General features: G+C 34.5%; 1 protein-coding gene across 2 annotated transcripts in view; it reads right to left on the bottom strand.

Moving 5' to 3' along the window:
• LOC110027357 (serine/threonine-protein kinase STN8, chloroplastic) overlaps positions 1 to 17,576 on the bottom strand; it is a 26,249-nt gene extending 8,673 nt beyond the window's left edge. For both annotated transcript variants that reach the window (XM_020728748.1, XM_020728749.1), the window contains exons 1-4: positions 16,877 to 17,576; positions 9,298 to 9,471; positions 3,257 to 3,661; positions 2,259 to 2,626 (exon numbers count right to left, since the gene is read on the bottom strand). In XM_020728748.1, coding sequence (XP_020584407.1) covers positions 2,276 to 2,626; positions 3,257 to 3,661; positions 9,298 to 9,471; positions 16,877 to 17,449 — 1,503 coding nt within the window. In that variant the 5' untranslated portion in view covers positions 17,450 to 17,576 and the 3' untranslated portion in view covers positions 2,259 to 2,275. The remainder of the gene's footprint in view (positions 1 to 2,258; positions 2,627 to 3,256; positions 3,662 to 9,297; positions 9,472 to 16,876) is intronic.
• Between the last annotated feature and the right edge of the window lie 212 nt (positions 17,577 to 17,788).

The raw sequence follows: 17,788 nt of genomic DNA on the forward strand, positions 1-17,788 counted from the left end.
ATTTAAACTATGAAAAATATGGGGTCAGTTTTGTTTCATATTTTTCTAAATATTAAAATGTCCTTCCAAAGCGGGCGACGGGATTTCGATTCTGGTGACTGACAGCTTCTTACGGACAACTCCTCCAAACCAAAATAGTGCCGACAATGTCATATGTCAACTTACTGACAGATAAAATTTTATACTACAACAGAGATACATGTACCGCAGATTCTAGAGTTAGACCTGTTGTTAAAATAACAAAACCTTTACCAACAATGAAACTTTGGGATCAATCAACAATTTTAATAGTATCTTTCATTGAACAATGATAGTATGTTGAGAAGGTTTGAGAGCTTCCAGTCATGTGGTCTGTGGCACCTGAATCAATGATCTATGGACTAGAAGGGGCAAAATAAGTGAGTGTTATAAGATTGATACCTTGACGAACATGGGAGGTCGAAGGGTCGGAAGAGAGCAAGTTGGATCCAAACAACTTGATTAGTGCTCCATTTGACTTGTGCGAGAGTTGGAGGATTCCATATAGTTTTTAGTAGATACTGACTATACTGTATTGAATTCAGAATTTTTAACGAGACCTTTGTCAGCAGAAGATTTGGCCAAAAGTTTGGATGGGGTGTTTTTTTATGGAGCTTCTAACATTTATCACGAGTCTGGTTGGGCTTGTGACACTAACACAAGTGAGGTGACCAACCTGGGATTAAGAACCCCTGCTCTCTTTGCGAAGAATCTCAGTGAAAACAGCGTGAGTAGAAGGAAAAGGATCTCGACCAAGGATATGACATTGAAATTTGTCAAGATCTTTGTTGAGGCCTGCGAAAAATTGGAACATGCAGTCCTTTCGATAATTTTCTGGAAGAGAAATAGGTCAGCCAGAGATTCCCAAGTGTAGTCATAATACAGGTCGCATTACACCCATGATGAAACTAGATTATTGTAACCGAGTCTCGGTCCTCTAACTTTGTTTTGCCTCACAAATTTTCTTAGTACCTTATAAAGTTAATTGGAGTTCCTTACATCTGAGTAGGTAGCACAGACTGCCGTCCAGAGAGCCTTAGCAGAAAGAAGGAGCATGTATGATCAACCAATAGAAGTCTCCATGGAGTTGATCAACCACTATTCTCCACTTCCCAAGCTTCATATGTTGGGTCACCCTTTAGAGGTTTACGAATCACACCAGTGAGATGATAGAATTTCTCACGCCCTTTGACAAATGACGCAGAATGGGACCACTGGATAAACTTACTGTTGTTTAGTTCATGGGTTGCAATCAATAAGTTAATGTTATTTTTATGTTTTCCGGTCTGTGGAGGAACGAAGGTTAGAATTGATCATCCGGAGGAATCATGAACATCTTCTAATAATGACTCAATGCTGGAGGAGTCTACCGTGACTTCGATTGAGCCAGATGAGATGTTAGGTTGTCGAGACATTACAACTTTTCGACTGTTCGGAGGAATATTGCCTCTGAAAGGGTTCTCGCTGGTTTTGGCCAGCTGGAAGGTGCCCCTAGGTGACCAGAACAGAGGTTCTGGATGGCAGATCTTGAAGCAGACGGGTTCGACAGATCCTCAATTTTGGGAACCTGAAGCAGTGCGGGAACCTGAAGTAGTGGGGGTACATGCGGCAAACCTAAAGCAATGTGGCATCTTACTGAATCAGAGCTTGAAGCAGTGCGGGAACCTATGGTAAACATGGAACCTGGTTGGCTCGATTAGGGGAGAGTAGACCTGTCCAAATGCAAAGAGACCAGAGGTTCCAGCGGCAGGAATCTGGACAGGGAGGCAGAGGTTTCGACGGCTGGCATCAGACCTAGCCGGCTGCTAGCTTAGGGCTATTGCTCCGATACCATGTTAGAATAGAACCCAATTTAATTATTAGTGATGCAAAAAATGGGTATAAATACCTATTACAAGATCTACTAGTAAGGAAACATATAAAAACAAAATAAACGGAAAAAAGAAAGTAAATAAAAGAAAATCAAAGCAATTAATACAGTAATCTATATATTAATATTCTAGTAATCTAATAATAAATATATCCAAAACAAACAAAAAAAAAAGTACGTGCACAAAGTAACAGAGGTGGGAAAATCATGCAAAAAAGCTCAATTAAAGCTTCGACTGTCAAGCTTAGTTGAATGACCAGAAATTTGGATTGAACTCTTGAAGAAAAATTTGGTTATATAATCACATAGAATAAGATAATATGAAGCTACTACAGAAACATAACAAAAATAGATAAAAAGTGTAAATTACCAGAAAGTTGGGTGATTTCATTGCTTGTTCAAACTCAATTTTGATAATACAGCAGCAGCCTGATCTCCACCCAACAAGAAATATGGATGCCTTAGGGAAGCAGCTGCAGATAGCCGGCCTCTTCTAAGAAAGCCTCTCTCTGAAACAAGTTTCGTCGCTAAGTCCCAACCTCTGCCTGAATCAAGATCTAGAATGCGCAGATCTGGCCTCGAACGAGTGACTTCCCTCCATTTAATCAAATTATGGCCAACTGCCTTCAGTTCTGAATTAAAGTTCTTCAGAGCAGCAGCAGATCTTAAACTGGGGACTGCCATTTGCATGAGTATTATGCCGGCAGAGTACGTATCAAAAAGATCAGGACTATTAAGCTGCAGCAATAAAAAAAGGAAGATATACCAGTCAATTCTTATGTATTTACATATCTAATATCTAAGCTTCAATTTTCACATACATGCCACTTTACCTATACGTGAAAAGGTGTATTTCACTTTTTAAAAGTTGAAGTGGCGGTATTTTTTATGTTATATGAAGAATTTTGGTGGTATTAATGTAAAAATTAAAGTTTAGGTGTTAGATATGTAAATACATAGGAATTGAGTGAAATGTACATAAATGTCCCCTAAAAAGAACAAACGAAATGCTAATAAGAAAAGAATTACAATTTATTCATTCAAGCTAAAGTTGTTTTAAGGCAAGGATATTTGTTTTTTTTTCCTTTGAGATGACAAATTAAGCCAAGTGTCAAAATAGTCCATTGACTATTACATGAGGCCATTTTAATCCCAGAATCTATAAAAGTGCCAAATTAGTCCCCATACACTTTAAATATGTGTTGAAATATGTGCTAAAATAGTCTATTTCAGCCGCCGTTAAAAGAGCATAGAGATTAAATTGAAACTTTATAAACTCTGGGACTAAAATGTTTCTCAAAATTAAACAGGAATACTCTTAACAGCTCATTGTAAATGAGCATGGAGAAAAAAAAAACTAGAATAAACCTGCCACAGAACTGGAGACAAAATGGCTGCAATAGGTTCGGGAGGAGTTGGAGTTTCTTCTGGAAGCACAAAAAGTTCAGGGGGACAGTAATCAGGGTCAAGCAATCCACTATCAGGTATGTAGTTCTTGCCAATGCGAAGATCCGTCGCTGCACCAAAATCTATAAGTTTGATCTGACCCTTTTTTGTCACCACCAAATTGGCTGGTTTTATATCACGATGAACAATGCCTGTATCATGGATCCTTTTAAGAGAAGTGATTATTTGTCGCATTATCTGTTTAATAATCAATGCGCTTCTTTTGATTGGGTTGTTGAGTCCTTCAAGGATTCGTCCGAACATGACCGACTCTATGTTGAATGGGAAATTGCGACCGTTCAAGTAGTTTGCCAGAGTTCTGTCACCCTGCATGATGTGAATTCTTGTAAGCAACTTTTAAGGATGATCCGGGTAACCAAAAAAGTATATATATATATATATTTGTGTGTGTGCGCGCGCGCGAACCGGTTGAATCTTTGGTAGACAAAATATGTAAGATCCCTGGGGTCTTGGGTTTTGAGGCTCATCTTGGACAGTACACAGATGGATCGCAAATGCACTTTGCGATCCATATATTTTTTTTGTTATATATATATATATATATATATACACACCGCACAATTCTTACATATCATACAATTAAACTTTCAAATAGCATCTCACATATTACATTGCAATGCTAATATCTAGAGGAGCTTTATAAGCTTCCTGGCATCAAAATTGCTGTTGATTGCATTAATACCATCTTCTCTTACTAGGGAGGTATTCATATTTTTAGTGCAATTATACATACTTACGAAACTTTTTTCCTATCTGCGCTATGAAGTATTTGGAATGATAGGCACATGCAGGCTTCTCAAAGAAAATGACTATGAAAAGGTTATTTAGTTTAAGGACATTATATCTTTTAGCGAATAACTTCCCCAACCACCTGATCGGACGACTCATATTGATCCCCCTTTATCATAAGGGTTTTTAAAATGATTTGAGAATCTTAATGACCTTGGAATTAACCGACCTTATAGTCGTTGTATTCCTTTCGTAGAGACACTTGATTTAAATATAAATATGTCAAATTTGAAATTCATTTGACCATCCAATTGACGATTACAAGCCTACAAAAGTGATTTAATGGCTTGACTGGATTCAAATTAAACAAATTTTCGTATCATTGAATTAAGATCATTTTGACAATAAAATTGCTGAAATAGGGGCCCTGAATGATCTTTAATTTGATTCTAGAATATTTCTACTCAAAAATGCTTCGAGATTCATGTCAAATGATAAACTTTTTTTATGACTCATCAGTTGCCCCCTATTTTCAGACAGACTCATTTGCTTTATCCAAAATTAAATATTACAGAACTTTATATTTTGAAGTGTTTTGAGTTGTCCAGAGTAATATGTGAAGTTTGAATTAGGTTGTCATTATCACAGTGGGCGGCAGCCTGGAAGCTGTGGTCTGAAGATAATGGTGGAGCCAGACAATGTTACTCTTATGATACCAATGACTGTGAGGGAGTGATAAGCATATGGAGGAATAGTCATGCATGCACAGGCGCGTATGCGTGTTCCAACAAGCGAATAAGTACAATTATGCATTAAGAAGGCAGAGGGGTCCATAAGTGAATATGAATGGAAGTGGGGACGCAGTGGAGCTAAATTTCAAATTTTTTGGTTTTTGGCACGAAAATTCCGAATTTTGGTCTATCAATAGAGCCATTGGAAGGGGATTAAGGCTCGATCATGTTTGTTCAAATTAGTAAACAAACAAGTTTGAGTCGTTCTTAAAAGTTCGAAACTTAAAGAAATTGAACATGAACATAATCAAATTTGTTCATTTATGTTTACGAAAAAACTTGTTTGTCTTTCAACAAGTAACTTATTAAATACTCGAAATCAAACTAGATAATAACTCGTATTATATATATTAGTTAAATAAAATTTAATTAGCTAAAATTTTTAAAATATAAATTTAAAAATAATATATTACTATATCAATAACATTTTAGTTTAATTATTAATTATATATTTATTTTATTAATAAGTGAATGATAATTTATAATGAGATATTTGCAGTTAAAGAGAATGTCATAAGAAAATTTTTTTGAAAAGTTTTTCTAATCTTGAATGTAATGAGTTTTTTTTTATGATCATCACACTATAATTACGAACAACTTTAAAATGAATTGTATTATTGCTATTAATTTCTTTTTAATATGATTAAGTAAATAATCATCCCTATAACTTTTTTTATCAATTTAGTTCTTCCACTTACAAAATTTGAATTAGTGTGAATTTTCTTATTGCTATTAATTTATTATTAATATGATTAAGTAAATAATCATCCCTATAACTTTTATGATCAATTTAGCTCTTCCACTTACAAAATTTGAATTAGTGTAGTCAAAACAATAAGAGTTATGCAACTAATTCATAAAATTTAAATATTTTAGAGTTTATAATCAACAAATTAGTAGCTGATATTAGAATTGCAAAATAATTTATTAAATTTTTTATACGAACATCTAGATTCTCATTTGAATTGTTTCCTTGTCTATAAGCTCCTTTAAATACTCGTTCACTGTCCATAAACAAATCAAATATAAATCAAGTTCAAACATTAAAAAAAATAAATAAATTAAGCTTAAACAATGTATGAAAGCTCGACACAAGCTCTAGTCGAACACGAACAACTTATAATTATACTAAGCCAAGTTCGAACAATGATATACTCGACTCAGCTCGATTGCAACCATACTCGTAACCAACGGGGAGAGTGATTTCTCACTCAACATGCATCGATTGATTATCAAATTCATAGAGAGACCCAACATCAAATTGCAGTTTTTTCCTAGTGAACTCCAAACCAAGAAAAGTTGAGTAAAATAAAACATCTGAACTCCCTCTGTCAATCAAGATTCTCTTTACATTATAGCAAAGGTCACCAATTCCGACACTTATTACAAGAGGATCTTGGTGAGGGGTCAGGACCCTCTTAAGATCTGATTCATCAAAAGTGATAGAGTGACTAGCACGAGATTTTTTCGGCTAAGGCCTTCATAGGAAGTGAAAGGCACTTATTTAAAAAGAAATGATCCTCTCATGATCGTTGCAATTTTGCCAATAGTCTAACAATTCTCTCACTATTGCTTTTGAGCTTGCTGCCCCTCGGTAGGGGCATTATTAGTGTTGACGATCTTACTTTGAATGAATTATCCTAAATACCTTGTCGTATTGACCATTCGATCTCCTTTTTGAGTTGAAAACACGTTTCAACATTACAGCAACGAATTAAATGGAAGTAATAGTACTGTTTTTGATTCCCCGTATTTGACCTCAATTGAGGTAGCCACTTAAGAGTTTTCTTATCCTGAATCACTATCAGGATGTTGACACATGATGTGTTAAGCGACGTATACTCTTTCTCTGACCGAGATTAACTTCTCTACAATCAAGCAAGCAACCTAGAATTTTTTCGACGCTCGTACTTCTTTTGCAAAGATAGTTGAGCAATATCTATGGAGTTCTTGTATTTTCTTGCTTGTTGTTCAAATTACTTTTTTTGTGTATTAATTGTTTCTTCATAAGTAATTTTTGCATCTACATGATGGACAATATCAACACATGAATGAACTATCTCCCTCATCAAAGATAAGTAGAAAGAACCATAATATAGTCCCCCTAAGTAGTTACGACTCCTCGGATTTGACGAGCTTCGATCGAAAGTCTAAAAAATTAATTTTTCAATGACTCCCATTCATTTTGATGAATTTGAAAAAGTGAGAGGAATCCTTGATAATTCTTCAATTCACGATAAATTGCTCCACAAAAAGACTTAAGTGAATTCATCAAAGATAATAATGCTCCCCCTAAGAGTGAATAAAATCAAGTGCGTGCTTAGCTTTTAAGAATCGCGGGAAAAGCTTAACAAAAGCGCATCAGAGGCTCTTTGTATATGCATGATGGTTCTAAAGTGATCAACATGTTTATATGGGTCAGACATCACATCATAAGCATCAACGCTTGGAAGCTTAAATCTTGTTGGAAAGGATGTTGAAAGATAGTCTCAACGAACAGAAAAGACTCCTGAGAACCACCTCAATCTAAGAAATGACTAGTATCCCTCATAGAGAACTCTTTGCGTACTAGATGTCGTAATTTGTCACGAATTATGTGAGGTCGAACTACGTTGTCCATCTGGGTTAGAGGCTTGCTGCTGGGTTAGAGGCTTGCTGCTAGGCTTGACTATAGAGAATGGATGTCTAGAGCTAGTAGTGTCCTATAGTTCAGCCTCAAAGGGGAGCTTCAATGCATGGAGGGGGTGCACAGTTTAGTAGTGTCCTATAGTTCAGCCTCAAAGGGGAGCTTCAATGCATGGAGGGGGTGCCAACTGTGCACCTCTGGTTAATGAATTTTGCGGTAGTTGTGCCACTCCAATATGCAAAACTGTTAGTTGTCGGGCCTCATGTAAAAGTCAAAGGATCTCATTTTGAGATTTCTCCATGCTTTGTATATGATCTTCAAGTGGTTCTAAGAAAATTCTTTCATAGCAGGATGATGTGAATTATTGAGAAACAGAATAGAGGCTTGGTGTTCTAGACATTGAGTTTGCACCCAGGAATGACAAATATTAAAGCGAGAAGCTTATATATTGCCCTTGTTAGTCATCGATGTAGTGTAGCCTTCTATCAACGGGACATCGCTTCTCACAGATGGCGCTAAACTGTTGTGTCGAAAAATTTGTGGTGATTAAATACTAAATTATTGTCTTAGCGTTGAACGAAGATCCAACACACATATATAATAGAGAGATATAGGAAAATGTACCAAAATTTTTTTATGTGAAAAAACCCTGGAATGAAAAAAACCATTGGGTCTAACTTAATCAAAGTAAGCCACTATAAGTATGTAAGTGTAAAAATATATTATTTTCTCACAACTGGGAGAGCCGGGTTATAATTTTGCATCAAATATAACACTTGTTTGTAAGCAATGTATTGAAAAATTGAAGAGTCCAGAAAGAATCACTATATTCTGAATACGGCGATTGAAAATGGTGATTGTCGAAAGTTAATGACGGATCTTCAATGCAATATTATATATTATGGCTGTATTATAGATATGATGTTAGGAAGCAGGTGATGCTAACAAGGCGAGCAAAAGCGACCAGCTGTGGTCGATGATGGTCGGTGGCTATAGGGACCAGAAGTTATTCATCTTTTCAATATGGCGTTGCAAGTTATGACCGTATTATTGATACGTCATTAACAAGCAGAGGCAGCAAGTTGTGGTCGATGACTGACGACCAACGAGCGGTGGTTGACAATTTTGACAGTTATCGTCAAGTCTTCAGCCCATAACAGACTTCGAAATTCCTTCTCCTCTTCTCCTTTAAGTGAAGAGAGGGGGTCTATTTATAACCACTAGAATAGAGGCAATTTAATTTTTTGGCGAATAATGTCCCCAACCACTTGATCGGACCCGTATTCCCCCTTGATCACAGACTATTTTTTATGATTTGAAAACCTTAATGACTTCAGAATTCAGCGAGCTCAAACTCATTGGATTCCTCTTATGTAGATGCTCACTTTGAATATAAATATATCAAATTTGGAGTTCATATGACCATCTAATTAACGATCCAAACCTACAAAAATATTTTGATGACTTGATCTGTGCTTGATTTAATTTGAATTGAACCCATTTTAGTATCATTGGGTTCGTCATATCAAGACGGACAGTTTAAATAAAAACTTACTAAAATCGGGGCCCTATATGATCTTTAATTAGAATAAAAAATATTTATTGCTAAAAAAAGACTCGAGATTCATGCCAAATAATAAAATTTATAGATGACACATCAATAATAAAAAGCTCGAACATAATAGTATTCATAACATAAGTACATGTAAAGGCAAGAAAAAAAAAGTTACTTTTGACTTCACAATCAAAAAACAGTGCATGACATGGTGTGCAAACCATTATAACAAGTTTCATACCTCAAATTTCCACACGAGCCATTTGCCTCCTTTTGTAAACTCAAGACGAGTTCGATCAGCAACAAAACTTCCAAGGAACTCAGCACATGATTTAGGGGCTGCTCTCGAAACCCTATAGTTAAACCACTCCTCGTAGTCACCAAATTCTTCTGCTCCTTTAGTTCCCACCTTCACCTATAACAACAAACCACAGTTTGATGTTTTGATCAGAGGCATTCCTCTCACTCACAAGATCATGCCAGTAACAAGGTAATGATGTTAATTGCATTCTTAAATTCAATGTTTAAATTTGCCTAATTTGAGGTGTGCATCATGGCGAGGTGCATGCAAAGTGCCTTGAGCAATTGAAGAAAGAGGTGTACATCTCAATTGTTTGAGGTGCACAATGAGGTGCTCCTTGAGGCGAAATTAATGAGGTCTACGTTTCTATTTCAGGGTTGAGTGCTTTTTTTAGTAACCTAAATCCTAATTGGCCTGATAACTTACATTAGGAAGACTTAAAAGTTAACTTTTTTAAAAGTAAACAAAACAACAAAAGTTGACAAGAAATTACCAGAAAAGGTTTATTTAAAACTTTATGCAGTGGAGATTATAAAATGTCAATACAGCTATTATTTTAAATAATATTCTTATTAGATTTTATTGATTAGGGAAGGAAAAAAAATTAGATTGAAGATGATAAATAAGAATATAGAATATTGCTAAAGTGAGGATTAAAGGAGCAACAAAGCAATCAATTAGGATGATCCTCCTAAAGTAGAAACGCTAGGTGAAGGGAGTGAGAGTTTTTTGAATTTGGAATTCTAAACTATCCATAATTTATTTTATGACAAGTTTACTTGTTTATTTTAGACTTACTATTTACTGTTTATGTATTTGTTTGTCTTAGGCTTTTGGCATATTAAGGAGTGGTTGTATGAATTTTTATGAAGTTATTGTGAGAATTTTAGATTGATCTCAAATAATTTTATTTGGAGAAAATCAAGTTTAAATTATTATGATTTTACTTATTATTGGGTCATAAGGAGAAGGATTACTCTCAAATGCTATATTTTTCATAGTTTTAATTCATTTAATGATTTTATTTTGAGGTATATGCTCTATATGCATAAAACTTATTCCTCATTTCAAAAAAAAAAAAAAAAAGTAAACGTATCAACACTTGACTATATCATATTAAAAACTTTTCAAAAGGACAACCTCTTAAGGGGCCATTTGGTAGCTAAATGTAAGCGGAATTTATAAAAGATTTATCATAAATCCTGCCAATTGGTCAAAATTAGTACATAGATCCTACAGTCTTTTAAAACATATTACCCCTACCTAAATTTAGAAATCACTAAATCCAATAATTCAGAATTTATGAGATTTATATAGATAGGAGAGGGGGTGGGTGTTAATAAATCTTAAATTAGTAGTAATTATAACTAAATTTGATTATGTTCAAATTATGACATTTAATCAAATAATAAACTATTAAGTAATAATTAATTGGATTATTATTTTATATTAGTTATGATTTAATGAACATCTAAATGAGACAAACCTAACGACAATAAAATTAGTCCAATCTGAATCCAAATGCACCTGAATCAAGCACTTCGAAGAAAATTAGAAGTTTCAAAGAATTAATTATAAGGCCAAATGATGCCCAAAGTCAACATGCTTATAGTCAAACTTAGTGTTTCAATGAGAGGAATCTAACGAGCTTACAATCATTTACTTCTAAGATCATTAAAAGACGTAAACATTAAAAAAAATGATCTATGATCAAATGAATCAACACAAACTGTCTGATCGAATATTTTGGAGAGTTTTAAAAATCTACCAAAATGCCCTTCTTATAACTCTACAAATAGAGCTTCATGTTTCACATGAAATGTGAGGGAAAAAGAAAAAATTAAGGTGTAAGTCCAAACTATTGAGGAAAGCTTGAAACCAACAATCACCAATAATCATAGATGACCACCATTAGTGGCTATTATAACCCAACTATCAGCATACGTCTATAGTAGTTCGATTATTATTTTCAAGTTGTTTCGCTGATCTTTATAAGTCAGTCAAAGCTCTGTAATCGTATTTTTTCTACTTAGAGAAAATAGTAGATTTTAGAAAATTTAAATACATAGTAGATAATTCAAACTAGGTCAGGCTGTGATTTTTCATTTTCGGGCTTTCCATATAAAATCTCTAGTATTTTTTTTCTCAACTTTTATTTTCGTGTGTTAGATTTTCATGCAACACTAAGACATTAATCTCTAATTCTATCACAGTGATTTTTCTAGCATGCAACAATTTGGCACCGTTTATAGGAAGCTCTCACCTTTCCAAGCTCCATGAGTATTTATTCGATAGACAATAGACAAAATAGTCATGTTAATAGGGTCTCTCATTCAAATACCTACCATTTCAACGAATAATCTAAAAATTAAGGACATTAGGCTGTTGATCTTTTCCAACCTGACAAGCATAACCTTATACACATACTGGAGAAATCTTAAGATAAGTTCTTTTGACTTCTATAGGAAGGCCCAACAACCGTACAAGCATAACATGAGGGGGTTCACCAAACCAAAATCGACCACCTATTAAAAGTGTTTACTCTAGATCACTTTTACAAGACCCCCTCATCACAAGGCTAGAATTTTCCCTCCATCAAGACAATATGTCATCCCCCTAAATATTGTCATACATGTATCTTATGTAGCCCAAACCATAAGAAATGATTCTAGGTTGGGAGGGTATTTTTACTCCAATCTCAAAAGGTCTTTCACATTAACGTCCTAGGCACAATTGTAGTAGGACACTCCCTTTGTTAACCATGAGATTATAAAACCTAGACCATGACATCAAAATAACAAAATATCAAATATGATTCTAATTTGAAGACATGTCTCTTTCTATTATTCATTAGCTCTAGGGAAATAAGTTAGGATTGGGAGGTAATCCTAATTCTAGCATCTAAAAGTGTTTATGTTAACATGCAAATAGAGTCTCAATCAACTAAGACCTTCTATTCAACATTTTTTATGCATCCAAGACAACTTTACCGACAGATATCTCTCTTGAGGTTTCTTTGAAATAAAAAATATGTAGCAGAACAAAAATAATAATAAATCAAACTCTTCATAAAGTCTCCAACTGAATTTTAACACCTCAACAAGGGTGAAACGAAAATCACAAGGACAATAACGGTCTAAATACAAAATAATTTTTATCTTTAATTAAAGATACACACAACAATCGACCCTTCCTGATGACGGTACAATAAATCCCAGGGAGATTTGATTCGATTTCTTTCACTTAAGCTAACGTCTTCGAGTAATACTTTGACAAACTGCCTCAAATAAGTTAATCATTCATGGTGAATTTCCCTCGACTTCTTCACACATGCTAACTTTCTTGAGTAATACTCTGTTAAACAACCTCAAATATGTTAAACATTCTTAGCGGATTTCCTTCAACCTCTTTCGCATAGGCTAACATCATTCAATAACACTTCAACAATAACATTGGAGAAGTCAAACATCCATGATGGATTTTCTTTGATCTCTTCACAAAGACAATGTCAATGAGTAACTCCGGCAATTAACTTCGTAAAAGTCAAACATCTTTAGTAATTTTAATTCAATCTCTTTCACACAGGCTAACGTTGCGAGTATCATTATGATAAAGAACCTTAGATAAGTCAAATATCTTTGATAGATTCCATTCGTGCTCTTTCATGCAAAAAAATATCAACTATAACACTCCAAAAAATAACCTTAAATGGGTTGATATCTCTATCTCTTCCACATAAGAAAACATCATCAAGTAATTATTTGACCATAACCATTGGATCTTCACCATCAACTCATCATTATTGGACCATCGCTATCAAACTACTACTAATGGATCAACATCATTGGCCCATCACCCTGTCATCTCATTATCACTATCAAAACATCACCATTGGTCCAACACCATCAAATTGTCATCACCAATTCATTACCATCGATCTACCACCAACTAACAACCCCCAAAAAAAAAAAAAAAAAAAAAAAAAAAAAAAAAACACCACCATTGCATCACCATTATTCAATCACTACCATCAAACTACCATCTTGTTGCCTGTCAACATTAATGTGATCCCCAAACTATGATAATTCCAATTCATTTAAACAAAGACAATCAACCTCTTTTTGTAAGAAAGATTGAATCCACACTATCCGAATTATATGTTTTGGGCAAAAACTTCATCTATGAAGAATGATCTTGTACTATGTTAAGCATAAGCACAACTGTATTTAACCTTTCTCTAAGAGAAGGATTTGGATACCACAAGAAAAGAATTAGAGCAGATGAAGGCATAGAAGATTTTCTTGCTATTACATATTTATATCTACCAAGGACAACCCCGTAATTTTGGTAGAGATGCAATGGAACATGTTAAGGGAAAACTATGTTTCATCTAAGCATATAGTTTTAACATCGTTTAAGAAAAGCTAGAGCATGCAAGAAAAGAAGAAAAGGGCATCAGATTTCACCTCATACAAGAGGCGTATCTATACTCGAAAAGAAGACGTTAGTTATAAGAAAATTGTACAAATTTTCTAAAAATTTGGGGATCTTTTGTAAAAATCAAGCAAATTTTCAACTATTATTGGTCATTTTGCATTAAAAATATTTTTACATCTTGAATTAAAAATAAAATAAAGTTATATTCTCAATAGCTAAGCACTCGATTGCGCTACTACTCACAACCCACCTTGTACACACAACTGCTTGCATGAGCGCGCATGCACACTCTCCCTTTCGAGCCCGCGAGCCCACGCCTGCGAGCCCGCTAAGCATTTGCATGTGTATGACCCTACATGCAGAGTTGTGTGCCTGCATTATCGCATATGCACAAGCTCTCCTGCACACATATGTGGTCACATGCATATGTGCGAGTGACTATAACACCAACAATGACGATAGCGATCTAGCTTATCCTAAGCCCTAAGATGCATATTCCACTATTTTTTAAAGTTCAGATTTCAATTTTAATAATTATAAAACCTAATGAAACAACTATAAGCAATTTTTAACAAATACATGGAATTTGATATTTTAATAAGACTTGCTCCAATCAACATGTCAATTTTTATGAATGACTAAAATTATGATTGAGAATATCTTTTATCATTCATGGCCCCAAGTAGGGATGTAAGCGGACCAAGCCGGCTCGTCAACTCAGCGATAACTGGTTCGTGAACTGAGCTCAATTAGCTAATAAGCCAAGCCCAAGCCAGCCCTGACTTGACTCATCAACTCGTGAGCCAGCTCTTTTTAAAAAAAAATTAACACAAGGTATACTCAAAATATATTAAATTACAATACTTTATCCTTAAAAAATTTAAAATATTAAAAAAATGACATTTAATATTTAATATTAAGTGATTTCTTATTATTTATCTCATAATTATTCATTTTATTTGTCATTTCAAAATAACACTAACTTAAATTAATATTATTTTCTGTTTTTATAATAAATAAGCAGGCTCGTAGACTTGAGCTCGAACTTGATTAATTAATCAAGCTCAAGCCAAAGTTGGCTCAAGCTCGACTCAATGCTTTTACACCCCCATCTCTAAGGGGAGATTCACATTGATGTCTACGGAATGTTCGTGCCTTGTAAATTTTTTAATATTATAAATTTGCATATCAAGATTTTTTATATATATGTTATTAAACAACACAAGCTTATGCATGCGAAAATAGGAGAACTGATATGCCATTGAGAAATCCACTTGATCAAGCACAAATCTCAAAACACTTTGGAAGAAATAAATTTCAAATTTAAGTTTGTCATCATCAAGCTCCAACTTGAGCAAATTTATAATCAGACTGAAAGTTTAAATAAGATGAACCTAACAACACTAAATTAATATAAAGAGTCAAACTAAGCCTGAATCAAACATTTGAAGTATAATTAGAAGTTTAATAGCATTAATGGAAGAGCCAAATGATGTTAAAATTCAGCATGATTATCGCAAAATCAAGCATATCCACGAGAAAAATCTAACGAGCTTAAGATCATTCAGTTTTGAGGTTATTAAGATACTTGAAATTCTAAAAAATGATCTATGATCAAATTGATCATGGACCATCCAATTGAATGTTTTGAAAATTTTGGATAAATTTACTAAAATATTTCTTAAAATTCTACAAAAAGAGTCTAATGTTCACAAGAAAGAGGAAGTTAAGAGCTAAGTCCAAATTCTTGAAGTAACTTGAAGATAACAACCACCAACAATTGTAGTTGACCACTACTAGTAGTTGCTATAGCCCAACTATTGTTGTCCTAGGAAAAAAACTTGCGTACGTTGTCTGGATGCTACTGCGTCCGGACAACGCTCGCAATGCACTGATCACGGTGATTTTTTTTTTTCCTTAGCCACAATCAGTGCATCTCGGCCGTTGTCCGGACGCAGCTCCGCGTTCGTACAACCTATGCAAGTTCTTTTCATTGTCCTAGGTTGTTGTAACCAAATTATTATTTTCAGACTATTATTGTTTAATATTTGTAATTCAGTCAAAATTTTTTAATCACACATTCTCCACTTAGAGAGAAGAGTGAATCACTATAACTTAAATATATACTGGATAATTATAATTAAGCCAAACTTTGTGATTTTTTTCCTTTCCATATTTTACACATATAATCTCTGGTGTCACTTTATTTAATTATTCTTTTATTTATGTGTGTGTTAAAACTTTGAACAACATTACAACGTTAATCTCGTACTCTATCATCACGAAATTTATAGCACGCAATAACTAACATATATAATTAAATTTAATTACATTAAAATCAATTTGATAAATTATTAATTAATAATTATTTATTATATTAATCAAATTGATTATGATACATTAAAGTTTTCAAATTCTTAGTAATTAATATTATGAATAACCGATAAAATAAATTAGATACAAATATGATAATAAAATTTAAGTTAGCTTTAATAATTAATATAAATTAATATAACTATTAATTAATAAAAAGTATTATTTGTGATGTAACAATTACATAAAAATTATTATATTAAATTAGCTCAATAATTTATGAATTAATAGATAATGAAATATTACTTGTACTAATTTCATCATGAATAATTATTATTAAAATTCCATACAAGCTAACCGACTTAAATTCTAAAATAAGTAGCCAAATTTAACCTCTATAATGCCCAATAACATAAGGACTTAACTGGTTCAAGATTTACTAAAGCTGAATTTACTAGATTTACTAAATCCTAATTGCTGCAATACAGCCTCCTAAGAATTTAGTAGGAAAGAGGGTTGGGAGTAACCTAATCTATTCTGCAAAACTGAATTTTGGCATTCCAAATCGAAGGATTGCAGTTGTGGAAATGAACACCATAAAATGCAAAGAATTGAAAATCAGAAAACTAACAAAAATAAGCTTATAAAACTCAGAAACTAATCGCAGACACAATTGCTATCAAGAGTAACCAAAAAGATATGCTCAAGGGATGATCGATGAATGCCACAAAAATATCAAAGGCTACAGAAAGCTTAATCGAGAGCTTGCCTTTTTCAAGATTACTCTGTCTTTGAACCTGTCATCATTCTCCAATCGTTTCTTGGCCTTCCCCACCCTTTCTTCCACGGAAATATTCTTGGGCACAATGGCGCCGGAATAGACAACGCCAAACGATCCTTCCCCCAATCTCTCACCCACAACGAAATCACTCATCTTCAAGTTCCTTCTGCCAATCAAACTATCGAAGCCCAGCTGCAAGGGGGCCAGAATGTAAGTGTCAATAGCGCCCATCAGTACTCCCGGCCTCGCCGTCAAGTAAATCCAGCCAAGTCCGGTGGCCGTGAGGATGACCCACCGCCCGTTTTCCGGCAACCCGACAGTGAATTGTTCGAACTGGGAGACACCAAACTTGAGAAGAGGAAACAATGGATTGGAATCGTCTATATGGACAGCGTTTTGAAAGAAATCACCGGGAATTTCTCCGAAGAAAGCATTGCACTTCGATGACCTTCTTCTGGTTGGAGTGAAGGTTGCACAGGAGTTAGGTGGTGGAAAAGAAAGCCATGGAAGTGAGAGGGTTTTGTGAAGCGATGTCGCGGTTGGCCGGAGAATGGAAGCCATGAACGAGGTTTAGGGGATCGTTTGGGGGGCACGCGCGAATAATAAAGCTCCAGGTGAGGCTAGCCCTCGGCCGCGTGGAGGTAAGAGGGTTTATCCATTGATGGATTTATGTGGATTTCATAGTGGAAATTCAAGAGCTTGTTTTTTTTTTAATAGGGTTTATTCATTGATGAATTCCCTCTAGAGCCGCTTTTTTGTGGTTTCACAGCCTTGAATCGTGAAAAAAAGCTATTTGGCTCCCGGCGTTACGACATAAGGAAGCTACAGTGAGAGAAAAGCAGGTCGCGGTATCCACCCTGCGGCCATAGCATTCGCCTCGTCAAATATTCTATTTGCCCT

The sequence above is a fragment of the Phalaenopsis equestris genome, unplaced genomic scaffold (assembly GCF_001263595.1).
Source record: "Phalaenopsis equestris unplaced genomic scaffold, ASM126359v1 Scaffold000425, whole genome shotgun sequence".
NCBI classification, from domain to species: Eukaryota; Viridiplantae; Streptophyta; class Magnoliopsida; order Asparagales; family Orchidaceae; genus Phalaenopsis; species Phalaenopsis equestris.